At 38.1% G+C, this 15485-nt stretch overlaps 1 protein-coding gene across 5 annotated transcripts in view; it reads left to right on the top strand.

The window, feature by feature from the left end:
* The window catches only part of grip2b (glutamate receptor interacting protein 2b), a 191414-nt gene that overhangs the window by 83447 nt on the left and 92482 nt on the right, over window positions 1–15485 (top strand). Inside the window, exon 1 of one of the 5 annotated variants that reach the window (XM_022682190.2) lies at window positions 3918–4219. The exons of the other annotated variants lie outside the window; for them this stretch is intronic. Coding sequence (XP_022537911.2) covers window positions 4165–4219 — 55 coding nt within the window. The 5' untranslated portion in view covers window positions 3918–4164. Of the gene's footprint in view, window positions 1–3917; window positions 4220–15485 lie in introns of those variants that run through there. 5 annotated transcript variants of the gene reach the window in all.

The following is a 15485-nucleotide window of genomic DNA, read 5'->3' as shown; positions in this document are numbered from 1 at the left end:
TCTCACTGGAGCCGTGTTCAGACCCGTTTTGTAGTATGTCAGTTGTACACATTGGTGGGATTTTGTGTAATTTGGTAAGAAGAACAATGACACACATGGATTTTAAAGTTCTTTATCAATTACAGCGGGCCCAAAATGAATCCCTGAGGAACTCCTCTGTTTCAGTGTGGCACTGCAGCCTTTTAAAGAGAGACAGCTCAGGCTCAACAGTTTCAACCTGATCTTGTGGGAAGAAGTCATAGGAAATTTTAAGAGCATGAGTGATGTAGCTGAATTTCATTTGCATTAAGTAAGAATAAATGCTACGACTGCTAAAACTTGCCCTCTGCCCTAACAGTAGCTGACAAACGAGCCGTCTCTGGATGGAAGAGTGGGCTGCTGTACTTTTAATTTAACATTCGCTGTCAAAAATACAGTGAACACCAGCAGATCTAGCTCTTTCTTTCTTCGAGCTCTGAATATTCTGAACATTTTCAACGATTTCTGTAGTCTGCAGTCTCATGAGCATCTTAACAATGACATATTTTTATATTTACATATTTAACCTTAGTTATTAATTACAGTAAACCAGTTTATTAGTTCATATTTTATTTTTTTATTTTTGGTTTATACCCAATGACATGCCAGAGATTGTGGGACAGCAGTATGTACATTGATCATGCACAGAGTGCTACCTCAGGGGATGACTTACGAATGACCAAACCTGTATAAGTTTTGAGGTGTTATCTTAATATAAGTGTGGCCGAACAGTGTCCAGCATGCTCATGGCAAGGCGAGAATAATTTTTCAAGCAAGTTCAAGCTAAATGACTGACAGTGGGAGCCAAATGCAGTCAGGTGGTTTCCAAAATCAAAATCAGAATATACCACAAAAGGTATTACTACTCACAGTGAACAGCGTAGTTGGTGGTAATGATTGTGACCGGCAGCATTTGGCTAGAATTGTCCATGTGAACAGAAAAGTGACTCTGGCTTAAGTAAACGCCCCTATTATCGGCCAGCTCCGTCTATTGCGCAGTTTCTTTCTCTCCCTGCCAATCGGGTTAAGGAAATTCAAAACATGTGATCTCTGACCTTAGATGAACACTAAAGTGTTATCCTTACAATGCATCTCATCATAAAACGGTATTTAAGTATTAATAAAAATGTTGTAAATCTGTGCGTAAAAAAACTGTGCGGAGTACACACTGCAAAACAGCTATTTTTCTCTCGATTTTAATGTCGATTTTACTGTCTTAGGATGCCTAAATCGAAGTGAATAAACAAAACGACCTGAAAATATGCATTATTGCACACATTATCAGCCACCAATATTATGTTAAAAGTTGTTATTTTTTTCTGAAAAAAAAAGAGACCACTTAAAAATCAAACCACCAAACTGAACTGCTTGAACTTTTGCACCAGGAGTAAAGCAGCATAAAGTTATCCAAAAGCAGTGTGTAAGACTGGTGGAGGAGAACATGATGCCAAGATGCATGAAAAAAAACTGTGATTAAAAACCATCAGGGTTATTCCACCAAATATTGATTATTTCTGAACTCTTAAAACTTTATGAATATGCAAATAAATGCTCTAAATGAGAATATTTTTATTTGTAATTTGGGAGAAATGTTGTCTGTAGTTTATAGAATAAAACAACAATGTTCATTGTACTCAAACATAAACCTATAAATAGCAAAATCAGAGAAACTGATTCAGAAACTGAAGTGGTTGAGTAAAGTGCTTTTGTTTATCTACAGTAAGCTTAGATTTCCAATGGTTTTAGATTTAAATGGTCGATAAGAGGCCACTGCGCTATATTCACATTCCACAGATCATTGCAGACAGCTTTTCTTTAGATTTTTAGCTTCGTTACCACATGACACATGCTACTAGGTCCTGTTCCGTGACTTTTGCCATGTATCACAGAAGCTAAAGTCATGTCAGTATAAAATTCCAACAGAAGTGTAAAATCTTAATGGGACCAGAGGGTTAATTTTGTTTTCCAGTGGTTTTAATTATGTTTACGTGTGTATAGATTGTGTACCGCTCTATCTGAGATGATTTGCACCTTGGGAGCTGTAGTGCATGTAGTGGTGTGTTTCAGTAAGACCCGTGTGAATTTGTGTTGCACAGTGTGATGATCCCACATTACTGCGAGTGTGTTAAAGCACATGGTCCTGGGAGCCCTGCTATGATTAATAATACTGTCTCTCTCAGGCAGCTGGGCTTCCAATAAGGGAGTACATGTAGTTCCATGGAGCTCCGAGCAGCAGGCTGTATATACTGTATTTGTGTGTGTGTGTGTTAATGTGTGTGTATGTGTGTGTGAGAAAGAGAGAGAAATAGAGGGAGTTTTTTAAGTTTATTTTCTACACTGTTGAGTTTTAGTGGATGTATTGTTTTGTGTGAATAAGTAAAACACACTGTGATCATTATATGTTTCCTATATATTTATTTTTAATTCTTTTCATTTTCTAATAGTTTTAATAGTGTATTGTTGCCTTTTTTAACTTATTTTGATGTTTCTTTTATTATTTTTATTATTATTATATTTTTTATTTAATATATTTATTTGTTTTTATTTTATATTATACTATTTAAAAGTAAATTTCAGCTTAATTTTAACTGTTTCTAAATCTTATTTTCGTTTGGTCTTAATTTCTTATCAATTAAAACAAGTTTTATTCTTATTTTATTCTTATTTTTATTTTTATCTATTTTTATATTTTATTCACTGTCATTTTAAAATGATTAAATGTAGTTATTATTTTTTTGTCATGTCCATCACTGTATTTTTAGTTGCTCGGCTACATAAAAAAATGAGAGTTGCCCTCAAAGTACTTCTGAGTCAGAATAAAGACTGATTTGATTGATTGGTTGATTGATATTATATCACAGTTAGTTGCGACCCTGGGATGTGATTGGCTGAGAGGCATTCTATGAGTGCTGTTATCAGCCGGTAATGCACTGTAACCGAAGCTCTCCATGTATTACTGTATTACTCCACAACATACAGGTTACCTAGCAACAATGCAGCGCATACAAGCCAAACAGTGCAGCTACAAACAGATCCTATTTTCTCATCCTCTTTAACTCTTTTACTTTTATTTTTTTAAACTGTTTAACATTAACTAATTTTACTATTCATGAAATCAGAACAGTGGGATTTAACGACAGAGCGCAACACTGAAATCCTCTAAATTAACCACTTCTGACACCAATTTTTACAAGTAAACTAATCATTAAACATCGATACTGTGTTTCTGAGATTCGGTACAATAGTGCAATATGAAATATTGCGATTCTCTGACAATGGTGCATTAAATTACACGGTTCACAAGGTTCTGGGAGGCTCTGTATGATTAATAATACTGTCTCTGAGGCAGCCGGGCTTTCAATAATAAGGGAGTAGATGCAGCTCCATGAGATTTCAGAGCATCGAGCAGTAGAAGCTGTATGTACTGTATATACTGGTGAGTGTGTGTGCATGGTAGAGAGATCGAGAGAAAGAGAGAGAGAGAAAGAAATGGAGAGAGAGTGACATAGAGAGAAGGAGAGGGTGGGAGCAGGGGAAGGAGCAAGAGAGAGAGAGAGAGAGAGAGAGAGCACAGCAGCCTCTGAGCGAGGGAGGTTTATAAATATTGATTAGCGCTCCTACGCTGATCGAAAGAAATGACAGGGAGCTCTTAGACATTAAGCTGTCTGTCCTTAAGCAGGTGCGTGGAACTCCATGCTGCTTTGGTTCCTGGAGCTCTTTTTTCTCTCTTTTCTTTCTTTTCTCTTTCTTTTTTTGTCTTTTTCTCTTTTCTCTTGCTCCCTCCCTCCCTCGCTCGCTCCCTCCCTCTCTCCCTCGCTCACTCACTCATTTCGTTCTCTCGCTCTCCTCTCTGACTGGTACCAGCTTGTCTTAAGAGCGCCTCAACTTTCAGCGCTGGGATGGGACGGGGACTTTATTGCTCGGAAAAAGCTTAGAGCGCTCTTCCCTCGCTTCCGCGGAGTGGCGGAACGCTCCTGAGAGTGCCATGTGACTCGCTCCACAGCTAAACCCACCTCCCTCTCTCTCCCTCCCTCCTTCCTTCCCTCCCTCCTTCCCCCCTTTGGCTTTCTTTCGTACTCTTTTTTTCTTGTCCTCCAACAATGAGCTGCTGAGGAGAGGAGGTGGCGGTGGTGGTGAGAGGAGGATATGTTCTCCGTTCAGCTGAAGTGCCGGCTGGGGGTCATCAGACGCAGGATCAAGGGTATTGTGCAATGCGCCACTTTGACACGGGTTCTTGTGTTTGGGTTTGGTGTGGGGGGGTGGTCTAGGTGTGCAACGTGGAGGGTGGTGGGACGAGTCGAGTGGGACGAGTCGAGTGGGACTTGGACTTTTTAAAGCTGGATTTAAAATTCAGACGCTTGATAAAAGTGAGCGTGTTCATGAATTCATTTCATCTGATACGTTTCATCTCCGCCGGTTTGATGAGGGGGGCGTAGAGTTGCCCGAGGCATTTTACATTGTGCTGTAAGAGAGTGGGTTTATGATGATGATGGTGATGATGATGATGATGATAGTGGTGATGATGTACGGTGGGTTTGAGGTGCCAACTGCTGTCTTTTTTAATTTTAGTTCTGAATTTCAAAGCTTGTGTTGGTTTTTTAAAGCAATTAGTCCTTGAGATTGTTGAGGTATTTGTTTCCTTTTTTAAATTTATCTTAATAATTATTAGAATCTAGATTTTTACAGTTTTCTTTACTTAAAGATAAATGTCTCACCTGCAAGAATTTACTTACTGCAAGTGAATGCCAGCTCTTCAGCGCTTGTGTAATTACTTTTAGCAGCAGGTGGCTTCAACTAAAAGGCCTCTTCTTTGTTTTTTTTTCCCCACTTAAAACTGCACAAGCCACATCACCATTTCTCACTTTTTCATTTCATGAGTAATTCAACTTACAAAAGTAAGGAACAACAACAACTAAAATGTAATTTTAAAAAATTAAACATCATTTTGTATTTTGCTTTAGACCAAAATAACTCCTAAGATCATTGACTTCACAAGACAAATTGTAATTGCAAACTTCTTCAAAATCATGAAGAAAGCATGGCAAAAATCACCTTTTTACAAACTGTGTCTTGAATGCACCCAATTGCACCCAAATGCACTGAGATGCAGAGCTTTCAGACCTCAAATAATGCAAAGAAAACAAGTTCATATTCATAAAGTTTTAAGAGTTCAGAAATAATCAATATTTGGTGGAATAACCCTGGTGGCTTTTAATTACAGGTTTTTTTTTCTTGCATTTTGGCATCATGTTCTCCTCCACCAGTCTTACACACTGCTTTTAGATAACTTTATGCTGCTTCACTCCTGGTGCAAAAAATTAAGCAGTTCAGTTTGGTTTAATGGCTTGTGTCCATCTTCCTCTTAATTATATTTGATTAGCAACAACAATAAAACCTTTTGTTTGTGCTACATCAAACCATTTATAACAGCTCCCCCACCAACCCTAAGATTTCTCCCATGTATTTGCTAAAGAAAGTATGAATTGTGTCTTTTTTTAAAGTGTCTCTGGAATATATTTGGCCCAGTTGTGTTGAGCTTCCATGCTCTTCTCTTATAGTCGCTAGCTGAACTGTGAAAAAGTTCAAAATCAAACGTGCCTTTATTTTTATCCTCTGAACACCTCACCCTACAAAATCAATAAAGCTGACAAAAGCAAGTAGCTATCTGAGGCAGGTTGACTCACTCAATGGAAGAAGGAGTTTTAAACTGTGGAGCGGTCAACGCTGCCATGCTTATCCTGCAAAAAAATCCATTGACTGTACTGTAGTTTCCTGATGCTCAATTCCAGCTCTGTAGAAAACATAAGAGAGCACTTTAAAATTAGGAGTTTTTTTTTATTTTACCAAATTAAAAACCTCTGATATATAATAAATAAATATAATCAAAAGGTTTCCCAAACTGAACTGCTTGATTTTTGCACCAGGAGTAAAGCAGCATAAAGTTATCCAAAAGCAGTGTGTAAGACTAGTGGAGGAGAACATGATGCCAAGATTCACGAGAACTGTGATTAAAACCATCAGGATTATTCCACCAAATATTGATTATTTCTGAACTCTTAAAACTTTATGAATATGAACTTGTTTTCTTTGCATTATTTGAGGTCTGAAAGCTCTGCATCTTTTTTCTTATTTCAGTCATTGAAGTGCAAAAAATTTGGTGGTTTGATGGTTTGTGATCATCCATCTTCCTCTTGATTATATTCTGGAGGTTTTCAATTTGGTAAAATCAAATAAACTCATCATTTTGATGAATAAGTAGTCTCTTATTTTTTTCCAGAGCTGTATATTATAGGCTAATAGTTCATGTAATTTTAGTTTTTATAATGAATGTTTGTAAAAGGTAAAACTCATTTAATATTCTATTGTTTTTAACAGATTTTATCTCTCCCCAGTGCAACCATTTATCAAATCCAGCCAACTTTCTGACAACGTTTTTTTTTTAAATATAACTAAATATAAAGTGAGCAGTCAGGAGTTTTATGTAAGTCAGAAAATAGCTTGTTAAATAAAATGCGAGGCAGCTGAACGAGCAGCACGTCAACAGGCATCATTAGCGCAGCACACGGTGGGTTTCTGGTGCGTGGTGTGTGTCTTTACTTTAAACACACCTATCCCTCCCGCCTTCCCTCCTGATTTGCATAAGCCATTTCTCCAGCACACCTCCACCCCTGAGATGCGTTCCCTTCACCTGCTGTTTATTTTTGGGACGAGTGTTAACTGAGAAAACCTCCTCAAATTAAAATGTTGAGGAGGTTCGCCTCGAACACGCAGCGCAGTTTCAGCTCTCAGAGAATTCTTGGGACCCGTCCAGCCGTGGATGGGATTGTCTGCCAAAATTCCTCACTGTGTCAGGTGATGGTATGATTAATGGCGGTGGGAGCCGTGCAATATTGGGAGGCGGAAGTCATGGGATTGAAGTATAAAAACCAATCTAGCTTTTCATACACCTAGGTGGAGCCATGATTGATGAACTGAAAGTAGGAGCTGGAAACCTCAAATGCGAAGAACTCGGGCCTTATGTGCCATGACATAATGGGAATAGGGCTCCAGCGGACATTTTTTTTTAGGTTACGGTTTTATTTCTGGTCCCATTCTTTGCTGAGGCTGGGTATTGCCTGGGTTTTATAATATACAAAATACACATGCCACGGTGTGATGTGTTACAGCACTGAACAGGGCACTAGAAGTTCAACAGTAGAAGCTCAACTTTACTCTTTTGTAAATATTGGATTGCGCTACTGTGTTACACTGTGTTTTCTGTTAGGAATGCACAAAAAAGAAAATGTTGGTCAGGAGATTGCCAGTTCGAATCCTGTTTATGCATCTTGCCATCAGCCGCCGAAATCCCGAGAGAGCACAGTTATCCTTGCTCTCTCTGGGTGGGTACAGTACAGTACAGTAGATTGCGCTCTCTTTTTCCCCTCATCACTCCTAGGGTGATGTGGATCAGCACAAGGCTGCATCTGTGAGCTGATGTATCAGAACCACCAGAGTCACTGCGCTTTCCTCCGAGCGTTAGCGCTGTGATGCTACTCGGCAGTAGCAGCTAAATGGGTGGGACGATTGGCCTTTTATTTCTGTCCGGAACGATCATGTACGTGATTTTCTCAGACGTCCACATCTCTGAGTTTCGTCTCCTCGCGTTTAATAAAATAGATATTTTTCCACTGCCGCGCACTGTAATTACACTTTGAGCACGCATTTCTACGGAGATCCACGTTCAAAAAACACAACAGCGAGTGAAAATGGAGGAGCTACTGAACGTGATGTCATGTGACCGAGAAAGCAAAAAAAAGAAAAAACTCACTGGTCCTCCTGTTTTTTTCAATTGCAGCCCAGATTTAAGAGTTTTATCACAGAGTAGAAGAGTAAAATATATTCCAGATAGGGCTGTACTAGACAAACTGATTATCCGGTGGTAAAGTCAGGGTAAGTCTGAACTAGTCTTCACTCGGTCTTAACCACGCCTCTAAACCACTCAAATTATAGGAGCAATTTCAGAGAGTTTATCAGCTGTGAGACAATTACTGGGCTGTGCGAGTTTGATGGTCATGCTGAGATTGGGCTGATCTCTCTCAGGATTTCTCTCTGAAACTCTTTTTACTGAGCTTCTCGCTCAGTTTAACACAGAAGCAAAGGAGCTACCAGAATGCATAAAATGATATACTTGAGTTTATTCTGAATCCACTGTTGTTATACATTAATACATCTCGTTTGCATAGCGGAGAGTACTTAAATTGTGCAATTGTTTAATTTCCAGTCATTTCTTTCATGCATGTTATGTGGTGCATCTTTGAATGTATAGAATGCATTCAAAAAGCATCATGTTTTCAAAGAGAACTGCATCAAAGGCATTTAATTGAAAGAAAAATTGCAGCAGACATTCCCGTATTCCCGAGTGACGCAAGTTGATGCATGATGAAACTGCCACTCAAGCCCGTAAATTTACCTTACTACGCTGTTTATCCTGGACCTTTACCCAACAAACATATGATAATAAAGCACAAAAAAGCAAGATGAAAGTCTTGGACTGCTTACTTTCATCATGTGGCTTATAAAAGTCTTTTTTTGAGCATCTCTAAGTGCACTTCCCACAGAGAGGTACGAGAAAGGGGTGTAAACATGTTTATGCATTTAGACCTCCAGCAGCTTCTTGAGAAAACGAGCATTAAACAACAATAGCTGATGAATATGAACAAAAGGCCGTGTCTTTCATCCATGTAATGAGGCTTTAGTCTTTGGAGATGGTACACTAGGTGATTTATGGCTCCCTCACACACACTGTATCTGACAACCTGAGAGCGCTTCAGGGGCCTTCTGGCTTCCTCTCTCAGCTTTCCTGTCACACAGCATCAGCTGCTGCTCTGCCACACACACCAGCTTCTTCCACAGCCGTGGAGTTTCACAAAGCTCACAGCTGTTCTGAAAAGATCTTAGTCCCTCAACAAACGGAGGGACTAAGAAGTAAAGAAGTAGAACTTGCTTAATGTTTAGTTAACCCTTGTGTGGTGTTCATATTTGTGTTACTCGTTTACTTTGTTACTTGTATTTAATTTAACAAAATTAAGCAATTCTACATTAAACTGCTTTACACATGCTCGCTTCACCTAAATTGTAAGCAATATAAACAGCTTACATGGTTAATATTTGCCCTTTACCTTTCTTATGTTACATTTCTTTTAAAAAGTGCTACTCTTTTTTTATTAGTTTTTTAATAAAATGTAGAAGAAAATGAATTAAACTCAAGATATGAGTAGAACATTTGTTTACAATTTGTTTCTAATTTACAAATGAGGCAATGTTTATTAGCCCTTGGCCAAACATACTGTATGTAATATAAATGTGTGTGTGTGTGTGGGGGGGGGTGTACAGTGTGTGTTTATCGAAAATGTGTTTTGATATATGTTTTTCACAAAAAATGAGCCAATGCCAATGAGTTTGAGTTAGAAAATTTTTTTTTTTTTAGTATCATTTGATGAAAAATGAAAACGGGTCCCACAGACCCGAACACCACACAAGGGTTAAGGATAAGTTCGGGAAACTTTTTACTGTCTATTTTTATACAAATTGAGCCCAGTAAATACAGGAGTTACACAAAACTGCACTTGATTGACTGAAACATTTGCTTTTTAAAATATTCTCCTCTCATATCAGAAGAACTGCTGCTCCACACAGACCAACCACTGAGCACATGGCAGCAGATCTCTGTTGGTGGTCTCCAATTAATAAGCCAAAAAAACAAAGTCGCCACCAAAAAAAGGTCACACTCTAATACTTGGTTGGACCGCCTTTATCTTTGATTGCTGCACGCTGCATTCACTGTGGCATTGTTTCGATAAGCTTCTGCAATGTTCATTCATTTATTTTAATCCAGTGTTGCATCAATTTATTAATTTTTCACCAAGATCTTGCAGCAGCATTGATGATGGTAGAGTCTGACCAACCGCTGCACAAAGCAGCTCTTCTCCATCCAGCACATCCCAAAGATTCTCAATGAGGTTTAGATCTGGACTCTGTGGTGAACTCTCTCTCAATCCATGTGTGAAAATGATAAATGATGATCTCATGCTCCCTGAACCCTGAACTCTTTCACAATTCCAGCACCATGAATTGTTCTGACATTGTCATCTTGGAATATGGCCGTGCGTATAATCAGGAAAGAAAAAATAAATCCATTGATGGAAGAATAACCTGGTCTATATTCAGTATATTCAGGTAGAGTCAGCTGACCTCATTCTTTCAGCACATACTGTTGCTGAACCTAAACCTGCAGACCAACTGCAGCACCAACCAACCAACACATCATTTTTTAGTTTTTTATCGTATGCGCCACAGCTCAATAAATGCTGGGTGGCTTTATACCCCTCTATAGCCCATGCCTTGCATTAGGGATGGTTCCAATTGGTACATGTTTATCTGCTCCAGAGAGGAGCGCTATTCCCTACAGGAACTGGACAAGCTGTATATGAGTATATGAGCATTTGCAAATCTGTGTCAACAATGGTTGCTAGTAGCTGAACGTGTTCATTAGAAGGGTCGTCCACAAACATTTGGACAGTTTTTTGTTTGGCGATTTGCAGATCTGCTATTACAGACAATGTAATCTGTAAAAAATAAACTACACAGTTTCAAAAAGCCTTTAATGTGCTTTAAAAATGGTTAACAGAATATTTAAGATGCTGCTCTCCTGGAATATGACAGTAAAACACAATGCAAAGCAGACCATTGTACTTTCCCACGCTAAGAGACTATACCCTCATTGAATTGCAAATGAGAGAGCAGTAAATATGTTTTCCTTTTGGCAAGAAAATGATATGTTTGCCCTTTTATTCATTTATCAGGCTAAGCATATTTAGTGAAGAAAAGTGTATTTGCGCTAGCAATTATTTTTAAACGTTATTGTTATGTCTGTGTGTGAGATGAATGCCTATGGCAAGGTTTACTGAAGAACGAAGAGCCAAATATTTAGTTTTCTAAGACTTTCCCATCCTGCTCTTCTTCCGTTCCTCCATTTATTACTCAAACAGACCCTGACATCAGACCCTGACTGTCTAAAGCTGAGCAACTCTGCCCTTTTGCTCCCTGATAAAACTCCACCAGGGGATCCACAGATTTTCTCAGAGCAAGTTCTTTAACCTTCCTGAAACTACCCAGAAACTACTCAGTGAGTTGAGGCAGATGGACCATATAAAAGTGGATTATATTACAATATACTGTGAATAGATTCCAAAATAGATCAAAAACATAATGCAAAAGATTTAAATGGCATCTATACATACAGTATAATAAGCTACACTCCAGTTATTTAGACTTTTTACAGCAGAAAACATAGCAAAAAAAAGCAGAAATAGATTTGGATTATGCAGTGGTTCAAGTTTTTGCACGAAGTATGTCTTTTTCCATCTTATTTTCTGGTTGAGTCACTGAATAAATCATGCATATCTGAGTCTTCTCTGAGAAATCTCTAATGGTAGAGCTAGATATGAACAGGCCTGACTTAAGTTCATTATAATTCGGAATACATTAGCAAACAGTTAACCACTCTTATAAGCACCAGGTCTTTAAATTACTCTAAAAAATGAATTCTTGTTGTGCCTAGAATTGTATAGCCCTATCTGGACGGGATTCGTTTTTTAGGGGGTCATTTTGGGGTAATTTTCTCATTTATGAGTTTTTTTATCCTCTGTGATTTTATTCCCGTCCAGAACGATCATGTAGGCATTTTTCTCAGACATCCTCTGAGAAAATTACAGGCTGAATTATCTACTGTTTTTCTCTGAACTCCGTGCTCCTCCGGTAATTTTAGTCCCGTCCAGACGCACATCTCTGAGGTTCGTCTCCTCGCCTTTAATAAAATAGCTATTTGTCCTCTGCCGCGCACCGTAATTACATGTTGGCCGCGCCGTGGTTTCCATGGAGATCCACGTTAAAAACACAACAGTGAGTGGAAATGGAGGAGCTACTGAACAGCGTTGTGATGTCATGTGACCGAAAAAAAAGCCTAAAAACTCACTGATCCTCCTGTTTTTACAATTGCAGTCCGGATGCAGGAGTTTTATCACTGAGTAAAAGTGTGAGCCTTCCTTTTATACACCTGATTCAGCTCATCTGCTAATTATTGAGATTTTCATGAGTTAAATCCAGATAGTAACTGGTAATCTCTGCTGAGTTGTGGCCTGGAAGGACTGACACCCTCAAACAAACACACACACACACACACACATAAACACACACACACATAGAGTCAATTGTCCTTGTTCAAGAACAGTTTGAGAGCACCCTTTCTCATAAACTGGCTTTATTGTTTATTGCCCCATCAGGCAGCTAATGTTCGACATCAATCTGTATATAGGAAAAGCCTCTAGACATAAACTTCGCTTTTTCAATCGCGCTGCCGTTGCGTGATGTTTGTACCTAAAGCAGTGCTCTAATGTTTTACTCTGTACAACAGCGAACGCTGGAGCTGTAAGACATTGCTGGGCACTGATTTAACAAATAACAGTCAGACTGAGGTCAACTAGCGAAATGTTCAGTATAAAAACATATTAGAAATACACTAATGCTGAAGAAGAGTAGTAATAATTATATGGGCACTGCTGTGCACTGCCATGTGGTCTATGCCCTGTAAGGCAAAATGTCCTGATTGGACATTTATTTAATCATTTATCTATGACACTCTATTCAGAATTGTATCTATTTTAAGTGTGTCTCAGCCCACCTTCTGAAGTAGTTTAAGTGATCTGATTCGATTTTGTTTTAAGTGCATCTCAGACCAACTCCTAAATAGTTTTGATTGATGAGGTTGTATCTGCTTTAAGTGCGTCTCAGACCACCTTATAAAGGTGTTTGAGTGTTCGAACTTGTATCTGTTTAAAATGTGTTTTGGGTTTGTTTACACTTTTAAACAAGATTTTTATGTGTTTTAGATTTATCCAGATATAATGTTTTAAGTGCGTCTCAGACAACCTCCTAAATTGTTTGAATTGACAGGGTTTGTATATATTTAAACACGTCTCAGAACATCTCCTGAAGTGATTTGAGTGATCGGATTTGTATCTTTTAAGTGCGTCTCAGACCACCTTATAAAGGTGTTTAAGTGATCAGATTTATATCTGCTTTAAGTGTGTCTCAGACCACCTTATAAGGGTTTTTGAGTGATCAGATTTGTATCTGTTTTAAGGTCTTAAAGTGCGTTTCAGACCACCTTATAAAGGTGTTTGAGCGATCAGATCTGTATCTGCTTTAAGTGCGTCTCAGATCACCTTATAAAGGTGTTTGAGTGATCAGATTTGTATCTTTTAAGTGCGTCTCAGACCATCTTATAAAGGTGTTTGAGTGTATCTGTTTAAAATGTTTTAAGTGCGTCGCAGACCACCTCCTAAATAGTTTTAATTGACAGGGTTTGTATATATTTAAATGTGTCTCAGAACATCTCCTGAAGTGATTTGAGTGATCAGATTTGTATCTGTTTTAGTTGCGACTCCTCCAACCACCTTAAAAATACTCATAGACTCATGGACACATGAACATGACCATATAAATGCAGTCTAAGTCAACGGATAAATCTGTCTATACCCTAACTATAGAACCAGTATGCTCAGGGCTGTAGTTAATATACTGTGTAAAATAGATCCTCAGCAGTAATGACTGTAATTAACAGTTATTCTTTTAGCACAGCCAAATTACTGCTGAAGATACATAGACACAGACACATTTGTGAGCGAATGAAAAGAGAGGTACATTTCTGATGATTTATTACAGACCTGTAGTAAGAATAAAATAAACTAGTCTGGCTGAATGGTACCACTTTAAAATAAGACTACCTTTATAAAGGGTTTATAAATGGTTTACAATCAGTTTATTAATGGTTACAAATTAGGTTGTAAATACCTTAAAAATCATTAATAATCAGTTATTACACATACTGTACGTAGAAAGGGCAACAGTATAGGTGGCTGTGGGTTCACTATTTGACAAACAACAGGTCATTGTTGCCCTTTCTATGTATGTGTTATAACTGATTATTAATGATTTTTAAGGCATTTGCAACCTAATTAGTAACCATTAATAAATGAAGTTAGTATGAAGGTAGTCTTATTTTAAAGTGGTACCGGCTGAATAAACAATTTAAGGAAACCACTTGCTCATACAAGTTACTCTAGTATTGCAGTGCATTGTACTGCAATAAGTTGTTGCAAAATAATACGTTTGGTATGTATTTAGGTACATATTTTAATTTATATATCAATCTTTGATAGTAAATATAATGCATGTCAACCAAAAAATAAGTTATAATTTATTTGTTTATTCATTGTTCGTATTATTATTGATTAATTATCACTACAACATACTTTTGCATTGATATCAGACGTGTTGATGCATAGTAATAATTATTTAAGGTAATTACATTTCTAATCTATTCGAGTGCCGTGTTTATGACAGTATTTAATTTCCAGATTCCTCTGCAGCTAATTCTTTCCTTCAGTAGACTCTGTGCTGGAAATCTGTCACGCAATGCCCATTTCAATCCATCACACATCTGGACACGCTGATTTATTTCTCTCTCTTTTTTTTTTTGGTCATCTTTTGTCTCCATTAAATTCCCCTCTTGAAGTGGCCCACTTGTCTACTCTCCAGAGGGACTGAGTTAATCAGACGCCGGGTCTGGACGCTTCTGTGGCTCAGAATGCTAAGAGGAGGGTAGCATCGCGTCCAACCCCAGAACAGAGCGTCTGCGCGAGTGTGCAGCATCTCAATGTGGCCCGACTGCTATCAGGCCACTTCCTCCACCACCCAGCAGCCCCACAAACGGTTCTGAAGCGCACTGTATTGATCCGCTTTTGTTTAGCTCCACTTTAAAGACGTTGAGGTGGATGAGTTTAGCCAGCGGCTCAGTGTGCTGCCTGATCTAACTGAATGTGAGGAAATGGGATGAGACCAGGCGATTCAAGTGTTTAGACCTATGATTACTGAGTTTAACTTTCAGGATGTCAGGATTCTTTGATATAATTCTGTACATTCAGCACTTCAGTTTCTCTGATTTTACTATTTATAGGTTTATGTTTGAGTAAAATGAACATTGTTTTTTTATTCTATAAACTACAGACAACATTTCTCCCAAATTACAAATAAAAATATTCTCATTTAGAGCATTTATTTACAGAAAATGAGAAATGTCTGAAATAACAAAAAGATGCAGAGCTTTCAGACCTCAAATAATGCAAAGAAAATGCAAAAGCAACGTTCAGATGCATAAAGTTTTAAGAGTTCAGAAATCAATATTTGGTGGAATAATCCTGGTTGGTTTTTAATCACAGTTTTAATTTCATGCATCTTGGCATCATGTTCTTCTCCTCCACCAGTCTTACACACTGCTTTTGGATAACTTTACGCTGCTTCACTTCTGGTGCAAAATTTAATTCAAGCAGTTCAGTTTGGTGGTTTGATGGCTTGTGATCATCCATCTT

This window comes from Astyanax mexicanus, chromosome 24 (genome assembly GCF_023375975.1).
Source record: "Astyanax mexicanus isolate ESR-SI-001 chromosome 24, AstMex3_surface, whole genome shotgun sequence".
NCBI lineage: Eukaryota > Metazoa > Chordata > Actinopteri > Characiformes > Acestrorhamphidae > Astyanax > Astyanax mexicanus.
Note: the sequence above shows the minus strand (reverse complement) of the source record. Positions and strands in the feature narration are given on the sequence as shown.